Below are 18219 nucleotides of genomic sequence, written 5' to 3'. Positions count from 1 at the left end.
GTGAATTGTGAAAGCCATTTGGTATCAAAAAAAACATATCAAAGAACTGTAACTGTGTGTAGTTCCAATCCTAGAACTACATTCCTGTTGGGTAAAAGAACAAGGAAATTGGCTTTTTAAAGGGAAAAGATAAGAAAGGAGAATTCTGACTTATACAGAGGGAAACAGAGGTAATGTAGATGACTGCTTCTCTACTCACCTCTTTATGTGCTTTAGAACTCGGCTTTAGAAGCCACCCAGCAGGTGGGCTTCACTGCTTGAGCTGATTTCTCAATCCAAAACCTGAAGACATTTAAGAAGTCTCAGTCATTGCCTGACTGATGGAAAAAACGTGGGCTGTTTCAGATATAATGTAAAGTTGGGGTTTATTTAAGTTTATTATCTAGTTTCCATGACTGCAGTAAAAGGGTAACTTTATATGCATGTATCTTCAAAGGAATTTATTTTAATAAACTTACATTTGAACAATTTACTGATAGTAATCAAATTTAAGACAACGCTGATTTCCAGATCACTGCTAGGGCTTTGAGTTAGTTTAGAAAAAAAGTTCCTGGGTAAGTGGATCTGAACAAGTTATGGTTTTGTAGATTTGTGAAGTATCTCATTGATTTTGAGATGCTCTGTGTCAAATATAAATCTGGAAGAATTCTAGCCTTCTTAGAAATTATATCTTCTGTTCTAATAAAGGAACTAAATCATGTGATCTCTGTGGCTGTTACCACTAATTTAATACCTGGGATTTAAGGCAAAGTTTTGTAGGAATTATTTTTTCTGCAGGAAGCACATCTCCAGAATCTAAGAACTCTTCACTAATTTCCGATATTGCTCCCATGCCAATTTGAGAATTGTATATTTCAAAAAGTTTCTTATTCTGTCTGAAGGAAAAACATGATAACAATAGTTACCATAAATAAATAGAAATTAATGCAAGCTAAATAAAGCGGTTAAATATGGAAGACATGTAGTATCCACTGCTGAGTGGACTGTTAGTGGATCCCTGCTGCTCCCAGTCTATGACTGATAAAGAAAAAAAACCTGCTAAATTTCAAGTAGAGAAACAGGAGAATGTTGGTTATAGCATTTGTCATGGAAAGGAAATTAGATGTGATCCATTTTAATCAAGGGTGTCAGTGGAATTCGCAGATGTGTTCAAATATAGGATTCACGATTTGTTTAGAACAAATACCCCTTGCAGCTCTGTGCTCCAAAAATGTCATAGATTATGTTGATTGTCTTAATAGATCATCTCTAATGACCATAAGAACTGGACCTATTAAATTTTTGTCTCAACAAGGGAATCTACTTTGCTTTAAGGAAGCTTATTTGCTGCTGTAGCAGCTGTCTTAGATAAGAGATCTAGAAGACAATAATATAAACAATGTTTCTGCAAGACTCTAATTTTTTTTTTGTTTTCAAGTGGTGGCAGGTGAGCTCAGGAAAAATAGATATGGAGTTGTCTAAAAGCAAATTAACATGACCAGTAATAGCAGAGGGGGATTTGAAATAATGCGGGGAATCATTCAGGAAGTTGCTATTATTGCCTGTAATATTTCTCTTTTGGACTACTGTGAGATCCATAAAGGCCTCTGAAAGAGCTTCAGAAATTTTGAAAATGCTTAAAAGTCTATAAATTTTCTTCTGAACTGTTCAAACTTGATTTGAGCTACTAGAGCCATCATGCATGTTGTTAGTGACACTAGAGAATTAATTTGGTATTGATGTGTAGCATTGTAATACCACTATGAAGTGGTGACCAGCTGCATTACCGAAAGATACTTCATTGTGTCTTCAAATGTAACAGTTACGTATGCTTTTAAGTGGGATTCATACAAACTACACATATAAACTACACTTTAAGGCAAGAGACTGTAAGAGGATTTGGGTATCCTTGCCAGGTTAAAGAATTCAGAATTCGTTTCGTGGTAAACTAATATTTAGAAACAATACTTGTGCTTTGTTTTTTCGCTGATAACTGAAATTATTTTAGGGCATATAATTTCATAGGCATGTCTAAGATGGCAGTAGATTTTAGCATTCAAAAGCAATTGAATTAATACACCATTAAATTCTTTATATGGATTTTCCTCCACCAGGACTGAATTAGAATGGGTGAGATTGTTAGTTTTAGTAAACTGAATGGGATAAGTTAGATTCCATATACGATTTCTAACTCTCCTTTTATTTCATTGTCAAGCAGCTGGTATATTTTTGTACTGGTTATGAAGTAGAAATTGAAGTTATTACCCTAGGAATAAAAGTCTCATTTCATCCTAGTACCATATTTTTCATTATTCTCAGAAGAGTGGAAATATTTAACTTAGTATAAAAAACTGAGTATAGTCTGTCCTTTTTAATATTCAGACCGGAGACTGAAGATAGTAAGCGTTTGGTTTCATCTTCTGAAACTTTACGCTCTTGGAATTTACTGGATTTGTATTTCCAGGTCTTTTAAAGTTAAGCTGTCGATGCTCTTCTGAGGAAGATCTCTTCATCTAACTGCCTCTTTTTGGAAATTTACCTGTATTTTGATTGTCTTGGCAGCAATGCTGTATCGTATGTGCTTGGATGGTTTGCTAGTCTTCAGAACTATTAAGAAGGAGACTTAAGTCCTTTCTTAAAACGTTTCTCATGAAATTTAGCAGTTCCAGAACATTTTGAGCTATTCTTTTTATGATTGCATATTCTGTGAAATTTATGCAGATACAGTTTTACACTTCTTTTTGGGGTAATGTTCGGTATGGAATATCATATACTTACAAGATTTAAGAGAATAACTCAATTGTCTGTCCTGCCTGAACGCAAAATGCGTTCCAAACACCATTTAAACTTTATGATAATGTGCAAGACTTAAGATGTAATATTGTTGGAGAACCTGCTCATGCTAGAGAACGTCGTAGAAAATATTCTCCATCCTAACTAATCCTGGCTCAGCTCTCATCAAACCACTGTAGCAGACATTGATTATATGGGCTGTGAATCCTTTTTAAAGACGCTGCATCACCCTGATAGATTTAATTGATAGGGTAATGGCAGGTCCTGACATACTTAAATGATAGCTCTCTGTGGCATATCTTGGTGGATAAGAAGAAATGATACCTTTCTCTATATATTAGAGCTGGGGGTAGACTGAAGTGTTTTACCTTAATAGGGTAATAATTTTGTATTGTGGTTATCTTAGTGTGAATCAATCCAGATGTTCCCATGTATTGTGCAAGATTTGTGAAAATCTTAAGAGTTGTCGTGAGTCTGGGGCAGGCAGACAGATCACCAATAATCCTTTAAGCACAAGTCGGGGTGAGGAAGATAATTCAGGTTTCTCACATTCACTGTCAGAGAAAACAAAAAGAATTATTGATTAAAAAGAGAAGACTGTGTAAAAGAAAGGAAATTTAGCAGTTCTGGCAGTTTGATACAGAGTGATTAATTAAGGGAGTAGAGTGGATTGGATATCTGTTTTAGCCAAAGTAATAACATCATGATTTTATATATATGTTTTTAAAATTGTAAATATGTAGTAATTATGGCTATTATTATTTTTATAACATTTTATTTGAAGATGAAGAATGGGAAAATATATTCTGTGGTTGACTTATGATCATGCAGTGTTTAGAGTGACAGGGAGGAAAAGCTGATACTCAGAAACTACAAAAGAATGAAATATTTTTAAGTGGTGCCTGTAATACAGCCCTTGTTATGTATTGCTCAGCCACACTATTGGGACTTGCCTATGGCTTTCCCTGCTTTTGGAATTTCTCAAAAAAATTGATTAGTTTACTAGTTCAGAAAATAATTAGTGAAAATGTTGCTACCACAGTTCAGTAAAGTGCTGGATGTCTGTTCATACCACACAATATTGGTGTATTTTAGCAAAGTGGAAGAAATCTTTAAGGTTTACAACCTCTCAGAATTTAGAAACTCAAAATTCTGATAGTTAAAGGGAAGAAATAATTCCATTATTGGAGAAAAAAAGAGGAAAAAGAAAAAAGAGTGAAAAAGAAAGAAAAGGAAAAAAAAGAAAAGTAGAGCCATATAACTTGTTTGAGAGATGAAGTAAACAGGAGCTGATGCCTGTGGAGAACAAAAACTGTCGTAAATATATGATTTAAAAAAACATAACTTATTTCACTTTGTGGTACCTACTTGGATTTCTTCTGACAACTTGTAGAAACATGATAATTCAAAATAAAAAGCCTCAAAAGATATTTGTTGTGGCTCCGTACCACTTGGTAATGCCAAATGAAGTAGTTAGAGGGTTTATTTCTGACAATAAGTATCGTTTTCTTTTTCTATTTGACAGCCACGAGCTGTCGCCGGTTTTCGAGGAACAGTACGATATGCATCAATCAATGCTCATAGAAACAGAGTGAGTATGTTAATCTATATCATATCCATCTCATGAGGCTGAATGCCATTAATAATGCAGTTGCTATTGATGTCCTTTTTTGTATTCTTGTGTATTTTTTATAAGAAATGAATACTTTTAAGTTTTGGGAAAGGATGTTATACAGTTGTCGAGGGTAAAAAGGTTATTGTTGTAGGAATAATAGTGGTTTTAATCGCTATCTTCTGTGTTCAATTGTATTCTAAGTTAATAAATTGAAAAGGTAAAATTACTGAATTTTATAAAATAGTGTCCAGTATGTCATCTTAACATCATAGACTAAAGAAATCTGAATAAACAGCTCTTTCAAGATAGAGATTTGCAATGTTATTTTTAACACACTTCAACTTCTGTTTTGTTTCTCTGTATTTCTATGGAAATCTGCTTGAAACTTTCTACTTAAAATAGTTGCTGAACTTACATGAAGTTGTTTTGCAGGATTGATTATGTTATTTTTCATATATAATAATGAGAATCTCTATAGCAGAAAAAAAATCTGCCTTTCCTTTTGTCTTATAGGTATTTGTAAGATGCATTAGAATAATATTTCTTTTTCACAGGAAATGGGTCGGCATGATGACCTCTGGTCCCTGTTCTACATGTTGGTGGAATTCGTTGTTGGGCAACTGCCTTGGAGAAAAATAAAAGATAAGGTAAACCTAGAAATTAAACCAAAGAGCATGAGGGAGATTTACTGCTGGATTGCAAGTGAATGCTATGATAAAGTTTCCTCTAAGAATTGCTAGTTTGTTAGTTTGAACATTACGTTCACCGGTGTTTTCTAATGTTAGTTCTCATTGCTAGTGTCACAATATTAAAAACAAACAAGTTTTATGAGATGTTCTAGGCAGGAAGTGGATTGTTCTTCTAATTTGCAAAACTTAAAAAACAAAAGTAAGTGTATATATGCCACTTATTTAGTTTTCCTGTTTTCACAAGTGCTTTTTGATATCGCCTATAACACATTTAGAATTTCTTATATATGTTGATTATTTGTGAACTGAGCATTTCTTATTTGCTAGTGAAAAGTGAGTCACTCTGCAGTAGTGCCTTTAGTCATAAGTCGTAGGTGAGGTATGCAAAGAAACAACGTCTCCTTAGCCTATCATTACTTCTTTGAACTTCTTTTGAAATTAGATTGAATCAAGATTACTCACTGATGTGATTTATGCGTTGATAGATGACAATGTGGTATATAGGTGCCATCTCTATTTTGGTTTTAATTCACTTGTCTTACACTCAGCAGGCTTTATTTATCTCATGCAATATACTGTGATGACCAAATATAGACCAAAAAATGAGTGGACTTCAGATGATGCAACAGGGTATTTAAATCTTTAAAACATGCTTTTTAGAAGGGTTGGAATGTCTAATGACAATCCTTGATATCAGGCGCCGTTCAAACATAGCAGAAAATTAAATGACTTCTCATGTTGAATGTGAAGTTTGAACATCATTTTACATGTGTACTGAGGGCAAGGACAGACTCTTTTATCTTCCTATTGAATGTAGAGTGGCCTTCCTCTGTACAATTCAGTGTAATGTACTTACCTGTCTTTCCAGTCAGCAGTGTATTAAATGGCTGTAAGATAAAAGATGACTGTGTTGTAGTAGAGAATGAAGGTGCGTTAACATTTGTTGTATTATTTTATCTTAGGAGCAAGTGGGCTCCATTAAAGAGAGGTACGAGCACAGACTTATGTTGAAACATCTTCCTCAAGAATTCAATGTCTTTCTGGATCACATTTCTAATTTAGATTACTTTACCAAGCCTGATTACCAGGTAAACATTTTTACTTATTTTGCCTTTCTGATTTTTAAATAGAAGAATTTTACCCTGTTTCGTCTTCAATTTCATTTGACTTCATTGTGTAGTCCTGGTAGTGATTATGGATTGTGTCACTATAATGGTATTTTAATTACCACTTAGTGCCATGGAAACTTAGTGGTTCAAAGATATAATTTTTTTCAGTTTGGGAGGAGTAAGGCAATTAAATTTCTAAAAACAATTGGCAGTTGCTTTGCAGTCAGTATTATAGTAGGATTGGGTGCTATCCTGCTACTGTACGCTTTAGTGGATGCTCCTTAAATTAAACCGATCGGATTATTTTCACAGTGATAGTCATTCTGGCAGTTTTCCTGAATCTGGACCTCAGCACCTACAATATGAAGAGCTAGAGCACAACTTACAGCCATGGAAGGTTTGTAGGACTAAAGTATTGCCTACAGAGATCATCAGAAAACTAGTCATTTTTCTTTGTTTAAGAGAGTCTTGCCTGCTGAAAGGGACAGCCTCAGCTCAGTGATAAGGTGATAGATGCCAAGAGGCTATGCCGTAGAGTGTGTTTCTTATACACTCAGTGTTACCCTGATGTATAAATAAATAAAACTCAAAGACAGAACTTTGTTCTAAACCATGTTATGTGCAAAGCAGCACAGGAATGCTCAGGAAAATCAGGGAGGGAGAGACTTTGCCTTCTCACAGACTGGGAGAAGTTGAACTGATCTAACATCGCACAGCGTCATCCCTGTGTGCCTTCCCTCTGACTGCCAGAAACACATATTCCTATCAGCTTCCCACTTGCACTAACTGTGCATTTATTCAACTCACTATTTCAGCAAAACCAGAAGGAATGGTTTTCTGCTGGTGTGCAAGCTGAATTTGTGCAACTGAATAAAGAAATCATTCTGACTAATTCTGGAACTGTAAAAATGATTGTAAGAATGTAAGAATGATTCCTGTGCTTTACTCAGTAAGATTAACAGAGAAATCAAAACACATAAGATTAGAAATAAGGACTGAAAACCTCAAGGAATAACTACTTTCCTGTTGTGCAGTGAATTTCGTTAAGTGTGTGTTCTTCTGGACAATCTGCAAAAAAACCCAACAAAACAAAACAAAAAACAACCCAAACCACCAACCAAATCTGAATGTAAAAAAAAATCTTATACTGAAAGTGTTCAGTGTTCCTGAAAAATAAATACCTTTGGTGTTTTTTCCTTTTAAATATTTCCATTGAATTTATCCTATAGTTTACAATTAAGTGAGGAAAATTATTAAGTTTTGAGGTGTTTGTGTGCCTAAGCATAAAGATTTTTTTTTTTTCTTCTGTGGTAAAAATTACTGATTGCCGAACTTCTGACGATGCATAGAAAAACCTTGATTGTAAACTGGTAAATATGCTTTATTTACATTATATATCCTGAATGATAAAACATATTTTTGCAAAACTTTTCCTCTCTACTTATGTCTAATCCAGCACGTGCACTCAGGGTTTAACATAGTACCAGGACAGAGTTCCTGCATGGTAGAGACAGTCCAGTAATTCACAGTCTTTTGGTTGGTCGCAGGACATTTGCAGTTGTGTAGCTGCAGCCTGAGCATTCCAACACAGTCTTACTCATGTGCTCTAGACCAGAGCAGGTTGGGTTTTTTTGCACCTGTAAGAAACTGCTTTACTTTCTGTGGTCATTTAGGCTCTGGTCTCTATTATTTAGCATTTGACATAGCGATGCTATTCATACCTTCATATGTATAATTCTTTGTTCGTATTTATTGTTCAGTGCCTAATCATAATGTACATGATCAAGATCACTGCTTTGAAGAGTTTACAGTCTAAAAAGCTCAAGACATAGGCCCAGAATCCATGTTTGAGTTGTCAATGTCAGATATGTTTATTTTATTCAGGTATTTATGCATGTACTGTCTCAGCCTCGTGGCATCATTAAGCATTTGAGTTTGTATTTGCAATATAGCAGGAATTGTAAAAAGGATTTAAAGGAGAATGACCTTAAAAATAACTCCAGAGAGACTGCTTTAAGATTTACAGGAAGAGGACAATAAACGAGAGTATGTATGGGACAGCGAGTGAATTATGACCTTGTGCAGTTCAGAGGGCTTTGAGAACTGAGCTGGGATAAATGACACACTGGAGATACTTGAGAGTAAGGATAAAGTGGATATTATCACTTTATACAGGAAGAATGATCCAAACTTCCCATTTTGAGTATGTTTTTAAAGGAGGCCAGAGAAAAATTTTCAGCATTGTAGACTGGAAGAGAGAAAGAAATCTGGAGTTTTAGCTTTAAGGTAAAAAAAGATTAATTTTAGAAATATACAGTAAGAGATAATGTGATATGGACACGGACTTTCCACCAGTGGCTAGAAAGACACAAAGATTTTCCAAAGGGAGAGGAAAGTAGTTGCTATTTCTTTCTCTGTTATGGACACAAGCTGTTCTAGATGTTTTTTCGTAGCATAAAATGAAGGTGGAAAGCTTCCAGCGTGACATTTCTGTGGGATGAATGCCGACATTAGAGAAAGTAAATTATACATGTTTCTAAATGGCAGAAATCTGTGAATTAGCAAATCAGTATTCTTCCCTATGTACTTCTCATTTATTTCTTTGGTTTCTAATGGTGTTACCCGATATCAGATCTGACACAAAAAAAATGAAACTGTGCCTGTAACACTGTTTATTTAACAAATGAAGAAAATGAACTATGATCACCTTCAAAACAGTTTCCTTCTGACTTACACACAGCTGCATACGATGCTGCTGATTCAAAGCAATTCCGCCAACCTCTGTTGTTTTTACTTTCACATCTGCTGTCAAGAAAAATTGGTTCCTTTGTGCACTGACTTGATCTTTGGGAAGAGGGAGCCAGGTCTGATGAACCAACTCTAAATTATTAGCTTAAAACTGGTCCACAGACAAAGTGTTGTGGGCTGGGGCACACCAACATTTTCCAGACGAGGGTAAGAAAATGTCTGTATTTGAACACGTGTCCTCTCATACTGAGTGAAGTGGTTGAGCTGAGCCTTGTCTCACTGTGACAGGTTAGAACATGTTCTGTAATCCTCTCTTTATTTCTCCCCTCCCACTCTTGGTTCCTGAACAGGAACTTAGTCTTGTTCAAGATTTTTTGTGTTGGACCTTGTATGTTCTTTTATCTTCCTCTGCTGGAGACCCACCGGATGCTATTCTGCAGCAATACAGTCATGCCTGCCTGTCTGTGTGTGTCTTTCTGTCTTTTTATGAAAGCCTATGGTGTTTCTTGGCTTCTTTTTACTGATAAAAGCACAGAATTTTACAGGTCTTGACTTTGCAAGCTTGGAAAATGAGAAATGGTTAATATGAAAAACTATGCCTTTTTTTTTTTTTACATTGTTGTCAGTCAATCTTAAAGAATAGACGTTAAAATATTACAGGAGGTTATTAATTGCTTGGTCTCTTAGACAAAATCAAGTTTATTAACTTTTTTCTTTATTTTTAGCTTCTCATGTCTGTGTTTGACAACAGCATGAAAACATTTGGGGTTATTGAAAGTGACCCTTTTGACTGGGAGAAGAGTGGAACTGATGGCTCTCTGACAACAACAACAACTTCAACCACACCTCAGTTACACACTCGTCTTACTCCGGCTGCAATTGGGTACATATGCACGTTGTGGTCTCATAAAAAGCAGCCACAGAGTACCAAAGGGAAATTATTTCCATCATTTCGATTTTTCTGCAGGCTGTTGAATAAATAGAGGAGAGAAGGACTGGGAGCATTTGAAGTATTTGCCTTTTTAAGGTTTCTGTTTATGCTATCCTGAGAGATCAGCACTGCAGTCCTAAATTTATAGCAATAAAAGAAGTAGCTCAGGAAATTGTTTGTAAATTTGCTACTCCATCCTTTGCTAAATCATATTTTGCAAACTAAATTTTGCATGCTAAGTTTAGCTGCATGGAAATAAACCCATTGCTTTCTGTAAGCTTGGAATAAACCACTAGCTGCAGTTTCCATATAACTTTGAAAAATGAATGGATCTTTATAGGAAATTTGGAAATAGATATTGGTTTTGTTTAAAATAAAATTCAACATGGTCTTTAAAACTTTCTGCAAATAAGTAAGTTAGATGAGATATGATGTTTAATAATACCTGTACTCATCTCAGGTGATCGGAGAATATATAATGATGTTTATGGGTGAGGAGGAAGACTGTGCCTGTTCTAGGCCTTGCGTTCAACTTTTTATCTAAAAGTCATGAAGGTTGTGGCATGGGAGTTTTGACAGCGTAGTGAGGCTGAAACACCAAAATTTAGCGTAGAATGTATTAAATACACAGTATTTCAAGATAATTGTAGAACAAAAGAGTTAAAAGTCAGTGAAGACATTACCTGGTGTTACTATTACACAGGCGTGGGGTGTGCACTGTTGAATACACTGAAGTTGACAGGGGTTTGGTATGTGATTCAGTCCCATTATCACACTAAGCATCACACTGTAGTCTTGGCTGCAGTGAGCACTTTTGGTGAGTATAATGGAATGACTTGTAATTGACCTTCTGACCATCCACTTTGGTTAGCTTATGTTTTGATTACCAATAATATGATCAAAATAGCGCTTTGATAAGAATAGTGATTAAGGTTGCATTTAATTTGCTAAGCGATCTCTCTTCCTTACACAATAATTTTGAGGAAAAGGAAATTGTATTATGAAAGTTGTGATTAATTCTTTTGTATGGAGTAGTATGCGTAGAAGAGTCAGGAGCAGAGTTGAGCCTGGACATGACATCAAGATTTCTCAGAAATTGCTTTGAAAACATGAAAAAAAAATTTTTTTCAAACTATTTTTTTTATTTACACCTTTTGTTTTCTGCCTAAATTAAAGTAACAGAAGTCGTGAAAGCCAAGAATAAGCGTTATTTAATATTAAATAATTTACAATATTTTGTTTTCTGCAGTGGCATGCTTTGTTTGTTTCTTTTAATAGAATAAACTAATTTCAAGAAATATATTAAAGATTAAAGCCTCACAATTTTTATCCTTCCTTTTTTTTTTTTTTTGTAGAATTGCCAATGCCACTCCTATCCCAGGAGATTTGCTGCGAGAAAACACAGATGAGGTATTTCCTGATGAACAGCTCAGTGATGGAGAGAATGGTATTCCTGTTGGTGTCTCGCCGGAAAAACTACCTGGATCCCCTGGGCATCAGCGTCCTCAGGAAAAAGACGTTTGGGAAGAAATGGATGCAAACAGAAACAAAATAAAACTAGGAATCTGTAAGGTATTTACAGATCTGCATTGTAATGACCATTTTTGAGCAGTTTCCTGTCCTCATAGTGCCCGTAAGATATAATTAATACTGCAGTCTTACTGATACTGAGTACTGATTAGCCAAAATGGTCTATGAAAACAAGATTTATGGTGGAGCTAGCACATTTTATTAAAGCAGATTATATACTTAGAGAAGCAGACAAGCTATTGGGCCTTGTGTCACTTTATCAGGTCTTTATCATGAATAGTAGATTGCTGATAATTTTAAACTTGATATTCTTTGCAGTTTATTCATATTCATGTTCTTCAGACGTGAGTTTAATTCTTGATCACTGAATGAAACCAAAGCAAATTTCGTGCATCTTGCATGTGTAGAATTTAGATACTGGATACAGAAAAACTGGTTTAATGTTATTCTTCATTTGCCAGATTGACAGTGGGATTGGCAGTACCCATTTAGCGCAGTTGGTGTTTTGGTCTCCGTAAGATATGATACCTTTGTACTGATTCAAAGACATTCATGGGCTAGTCTTTGGAAGACAATACTGCTTAATTTTGAAAAGTGGTCTCTGAAAAGTGGTTCCTGTCTCCCTTGCTGACAATCACATAATTTCATACTCGGACAAATGTAGCCCTGTTTCTTGACATAAAAAGTGTTTTAAAGTTGAAGAGGGATCTGCTGCTGAAATATTCTTTCTAGGAGAGCTATCTAGTTTTGAGGTTGTTACTTCTTGTTTACTAGAAAAAATACATTGTGGGAAAGAAGAAGTCCTGGTGCCTAATTTTAAATGTGCTTATTTGTTAGTCGTGTCTTTAACCAAAGAGGTAGAAAAGAGGCTGCTCTCTTTTAAACAAAGGCAGTTTCTATTAGTTATGCCTCTTGAAACTAAGGATGCTAATGATTTCCCACCTCCAAATCATGTCCAGTTAGCATAGAAGATGTAATGCAGTTGGACTAAAACATAGTTCTAAGTCACAGAAATACTGAGTAAATTTAGTGTAATAGTGTTATATGATCCAGAGAATCATAAAGAAAACCTGGAAACTAACTTCTCTTTAATAAGAGTACTTGACTGTAAAGCAGACTGAAGATGCTACCAAGTGCCGGGTTTCAGACTATTATTGAAGAAAATTTCAGAGGTGGGAATGGAACAGGAGGCTAAATTTAAGTCTGTTACTGGGCGTTTGAGATTCCTCTTCTCAGACCTACCCAGAACTAGTATATTACTAGTGTTTTCTTTGTTGTAGGTAAGTAGCGAAGAGCGTGTCTAAACTACGTTAACTTTCATGAATCTAAGGACCATTCCAAACACAAATTGACTTCTCTCTGGATAAAAACCTGGATGGCTGCACAGTACTTTGTCATCCTCTGTTTTGCCGCTCCCAGTGAGTTAACTGTTTTACCTTACTTTTTGCACAGGCTGCTACAGAGGAAGAGAACAGCCATGGGCCAGTGAATGGGTTGCTTAATGCACCAAGTCTCGGTTCTCCGATTCGTGTTCGCTCGGAGACCACCCAGCTAGACAGAGATGTCCCACTGGTGCGCAAGTTACGTTCAATTCACAGCTTTGAACTGGAGAAGCGTCTGACATTGGAGTCAAAGCCAGACACTGATAAATTTCTTGAGGCCTGGTAAAGAAATTATTTTATTTTTATGCTCAGATCTTTTCAGGTTATGTAGTTAAGATACTATCATCTTTCCTCTACTGTGTGAAAACCAGGAATGGAGCTGCTGAATTATACTTATGCAAGCTACAGCAAAGTATTTACTATGTTCATAATATTGCTTGATTAATGGATTTCACCACTTGGAAGCTACTTTAAAAAAAGATTATTGTTAGCATACGGTTAAAATTGGACTTTCACACTTGAGAGTTTTCTATTTCAAGACCTAGTTGTATAACCCTGATGTTTATGACCTTTTTCTTTAGTGGGGTACTCTTGACAGTACAACTCATCCTCAATGAGAATGATGACACATCAACTGCTTAATACAGGTAGCATGGCATTAGATTTTATGACACAAGAAAAACAGTTTACAAGAAGTGGAATTATGAAGTAAAGTTAGAAATCTGCCTTCATGCAGGAGGTTTAGTTATGCCCAAAGGTGTTGCACCAACATAAAAAAGCTTGATAGAAGACAGAGGTCTTAAAATTGAATTTGAAGGAGGAGAAGAGACAACAGCTCCAATCAATTTGCCATTGTATGGAGAGAAAAAGGGGAGAAGGACAGAGCGAAATCTGACTGAAAGGCAGAGGCTGAGTGGGGACAGTGGAAGACAGCTGAGATGCTGACAGTGGCAAAATCCTTCTAAATGCGTCATAGGGCGTTAGGAGTTTGAATTTGTTTGAGGAAATAAATTATGCAAAGGAATCAATCAAAACAATCAGTAACATTCCTTGTGAAATCATCTACTAACTGCTGCTGGAGACATCTGTTTCTTCTGTTTTGAGTCTCTGCTTTGTAGCATAAATTGAGTACAGGGGACATCTGGTGGTAGCCTCACCACTGAGCTGGTATCCACTCACAAAATCTGTGCAAATTTCTAAGACCATTTGCCCACTTTTGCTTGACATTGGAGTTATTTTTCTCAATTTGTGGATCTTTTAACCACTGTAGATTGTTCAGTAATATGACAACAAATTTTTATATAAATCTATTTTCCGCTGTTGAAAACAGTCAAAAGTAATTATTTAATTAATTCTTAACTAATTATTATATTAATTTCTTTGCTTAAGTTTGGAGAAGAAGCAGAAAGACCTAAATGCTGCGGCAGAGACTCCTGTTGCTGCTGTTCCTCAGAAAACACCTGTTCCTGCTCCCATGACTGCCCGCATGGACCATGTTTGGCACTATGATGAAGAATATCTTCCAGATGCTTCAAAGCCTGTGTCTGCTAGTTCTCCAGAACACGTTGATGGTGTTATTAGCAATGGATTTGTAGCTGTCAACTTAAGCTCCTGCAGGCAGGAGGTTGATTCTAAGGAGTGGGTGATAATAGATAAGGAACGGGATTTGCAGGACTTCAGGACAAATGAGGCCTTGGGGCACAAAATGACTGGAAGCCCCTCAGATGAAGAGCCAGAGGTACTACAAGTCCTAGAGGAGTCCCCTGCAGAAGAGCAGCCCAGACAGGGTGGTTGGGCAGAAAATGGTGTCCATGCCAAGAACCAAACCTCAGGGGTGGAGTTTGTTCTCACCATGGAGTGTCATCCTGCTGCTTCTGAACAGCTTACAGATAAATTGGAACTTCTGTCTGGAGCTGCTGGACAGCTTCTTGCAGCCACCCCTACAAGTCCAATGGAAGCTCAAGCAGAGGGAGCACTCACTCCGGTAAGAGAAACGGTTACCGTTTTATTGAACTTCTCTTTATTCAGAATTATATGAGGAGATAGTAAGGGAAAATACAGTGACTAAAGCAGAATGGCATAGCAGAAATTCCTAGTTTCTTCAAATATAGGACTTTATTCTTGAGGAATGATATTTTGTGTTTTGTTATATATGTGTTTACATTTTCCCATGGAAGTGGCTATTAGTTCTGTGGGTATGATCCATGATAGTGGCCTCAGTAAATAAAATAAAATAATTATATATAAAGAGGTTTTCTTATTTATATATATAAAGATATATATGTATAAAGAGGCTCCTTACGCAGTGATTCTTGATCAGTGAGAGATACACATGCAAATACATATTTCTTATAATTGCAGTACATAAACATTGAAGTACAATGACTGTGTGAAATATTGTGGTACGATGTTTCCTGTGTTTGAGGAAAAGGGTAAATGGCTGAAATCAAAGAAACAGAGTTACTTGCTCTCACCGGCATTGATGTAGTGTTTTCTTTTGGAATTCCCTTTGTTTCTTCCTGTTTCTTCTGAAATTTCTTATTCTCATTTGCACAGTTTTTGAGGATTAATTTTTTTTACCCCTAACACTGATTCCGAACGAAGACTTCTTTGGCCTTACTTAAGGATGAAGTGAAATTAATGGTTAAGTGATTGGCGATAAGCTCCTGGTTTTATTTCTTCCCTTTTCTCAGTAGGTATTGTGTTATCTATGATATAAAGGACAATTCTTTCAAGCTCCTTTGAAGCTCTCCAAGGAACCTGGCCGTACTTCTCCCTCACTTCTCGCTGCTTTTTGTGAAAGTCACAAGCAGCTCATTAGAAAAAGAAACTTGTCACCAACCACTCATTTATTAGATATTGTGGAATATCCTTTCTGCTGAAAATGAACTACCCAATATAATGAAGTATAGCTATACACTAAAACTTCAAATACACTTAGGTTCTCTCAGAAAATGCAAGATCGTATTTTTCATACAAGTTTATATTTAGATATATTTCATTAATTATGTAGTTTAAAGTGGATTAATTTTACATGATTCAAAATAGAGTACTATGTTAAAACCCAAGATTTTTGAGATTTAAGTTGAAGCAGAAGATGCACAAAAGAGTTTTTGGTGGGTTAAAATCTTTTAAAGGTGGAAAAGTAATTTAAATTGCTCAGATTTCTGTTGTACAATTTCTATATTTTAATGTTAGTTTTAGTAAAATAGAAAAGAAAGAGCAACACTTACTCCTGTAAAAAGTACTAGTTGTTAGATGTTTTTATTTTGAAAGCCATTAAAAACCAGCTTGCAATTTTGTCTGCAAATACACTATCCCACCTTTTACAAACTTGACTCTTTTAGGGAAATTAGCTATTTTACTTAACACAGAAAGTAGAGGTGATAAAAATACATCTACTGTAGTGCAAATAATAAATGTTATCTTTATCTGGAAAGGGGAACAGAAATAGTTATGAACAAAGTCAATTAATTATAAGATGTATGGGAAGAAATGGTTGAAGTTGAATAAGAATTCTTGAAGTAGACACTAGGATGAGATCATATTTTAGTTTGGCTTTGCAAGCAGGTAAGGGATATTTATGATGACTTCAAAAATGGGGGAAATTAATACGGTTTATATATCCTGGAAGAGCAAGTACTGCTGTGGTGGCAAGACAAAAGACAGAAAGGTGAATCAAGTGGAATTGAAAATACAAACTGAACTGTGAATAAAGAAAACAGAATTTTTTTGGCTGATTTAGAAACTGGGAACAGAGTATGTCTATGAAGTGTGTCTATTCCAACTGTGAGGGCAGTTTGTGATAGTCTTCCATTCTACTTCATTAACCCTTGAAAGCCAAAACCCAGGACAAGATTTAGCAGTGAGTTGTTCTTTCTGTCCTTTGTTCATGGTATTCTACTTCATAAGAGATACTTAAATATTCCTTCAGGTGTGTAGTGGTGGAACCTAGCTGTTCTTGTAGGTGAATTTCCTAGTTACTTCACAGGGAGATAGTGTATATATGCCTCTTCATACAGTAGTTCTTTCTGTTCCAGAGTCCTGGTGACCTTCGGCATCTGTTTGGTAGACTCTTCCTCGAAGTGTTTACCCATCTGAAACTATTCTCTGAACATGATCCTTGTTTGTGAATCAGATGGTTTTGTTCTTTAGTAATTATATCTAGGTAGTGTCTTCCTGACAGTACAAATAATGGGCAAAGCGTCATATTCTCTGATGTTTTGATTGTAATGCACCAGTTACTAAGAGCAGGTTTGGATCCATAAATGTAAGTTTAGGACCATAAATCAAATTACTTCAGTGTACTAAAAGGGGATAAAAATAGATGTTGAAATTTTAGTAGTATAATAGCTTAATATAATTTCTGAAACAGTTTACTCATTTCAAATGGCTTGAAACTTTAGGATATGTCAGCGTTCCTGGTCATTGTGCTTATGAATATACTTTCCATATGGAGTTCTAGTGACCTGCTTCACTATCACTTCGGAGAAAGTATGATGAATTATTTTCTTTGAGCTTATTCTGCTAGGTTCATTAAATATGCAAGCAATTACTTCAATGGTGAATGAATAAAATAGTTTTCCTGGTTGTTTGGGGTTTTTTTTCATTTTTACTTTGATGATGATACTTGATTCTTTATTTCTTTCCAGGCTTTATTGCTCACTAATTAAGGAGTAAGTAGTAGCAAGGGTGTTTCTGTATGAGAAACTAAAGGTTAATGTACTCACCCATATTTCTTTTCTCCTGAAGGAAAGAAATTGCTGGTCGGCAGTCCTTCCATTTATAAATAAATGTTTTCCTGAAATTCTGTAGATGGATTTCCTGTAATTGATGATAGTATAATTTTTTACCTGTTTCTCACAGCATCAGCCCTCTAATAAGAATGTAAAATTGTAGCAGTTCAGGAAGGAAACCTGAACTCAAAATATAAGAGAGAAAAATATGTAAGTTGTTGGTTTGAGGATGAGCAAGTTCCAGGCATTAAAAGTTACAGCAATTTATGCTATTATGACAAAAAAACCTGCAGATAAGAGAGCTAATTTTCATGTTATCAGTCATGGTTTTCCAGTTGCAATACAGATTCTGTGTGCTACAAGGAAATACCAGTTTGAGCTGGCTCAGTCATGGGCACGTGGTCATGTTTGTGTTGAACGATTCAGAGCATGCTAGGGTATATATGCTGAATTTATGCTTTCATATTGACTTTTTGTTGACTTTGGCTGCACGAAGACAGACAGTATCTGAATGGCTGTAATGTCCGCTGGGATGAAGTTAAACTGTCAAAAGAGTTTGAAATGATTTAGACTAATGGTGAATTTACATTGGAGCAGCACTTTGCATCACATAGCTCTGATTTTTCTTTTCCTTGATCTGGTGCTAATAGCTTAAAGCTGAACTTCCTGTGTTGTTTGAACATGGCCTCATGAGTTTAGTGATTTTG

At 35.7% G+C, this 18219-nt stretch overlaps 1 protein-coding gene across 2 annotated transcripts in view; it reads left to right on the top strand.

The window, feature by feature from the left end:
• Positions 1-18219, top strand: part of TTBK2 (tau tubulin kinase 2) — a 96512-nt gene that overhangs the window by 52426 nt on the left and 25867 nt on the right. For both annotated transcript variants that reach the window (XM_054067397.1, XM_054067396.1), the window contains exons 7-13: positions 4298-4363; positions 4942-5034; positions 6039-6164; positions 9659-9816; positions 11220-11436; positions 12847-13058; positions 14166-14760. In XM_054067397.1, the coding sequence (XP_053923372.1) occupies positions 4298-4363; positions 4942-5034; positions 6039-6164; positions 9659-9816; positions 11220-11436; positions 12847-13058; positions 14166-14760 (1467 nt within the window). The remainder of the gene's footprint in view (positions 1-4297; positions 4364-4941; positions 5035-6038; positions 6165-9658; positions 9817-11219; positions 11437-12846; positions 13059-14165; positions 14761-18219) is intronic.

The sequence above is a fragment of the Cuculus canorus genome, chromosome 5, assembly GCF_017976375.1.
Source record: "Cuculus canorus isolate bCucCan1 chromosome 5, bCucCan1.pri, whole genome shotgun sequence".
In the NCBI taxonomy this organism is placed as follows: Eukaryota; Metazoa; Chordata; class Aves; order Cuculiformes; family Cuculidae; genus Cuculus; species Cuculus canorus.
Note: the sequence above shows the minus strand (reverse complement) of the source record. Positions and strands in the feature narration are given on the sequence as shown.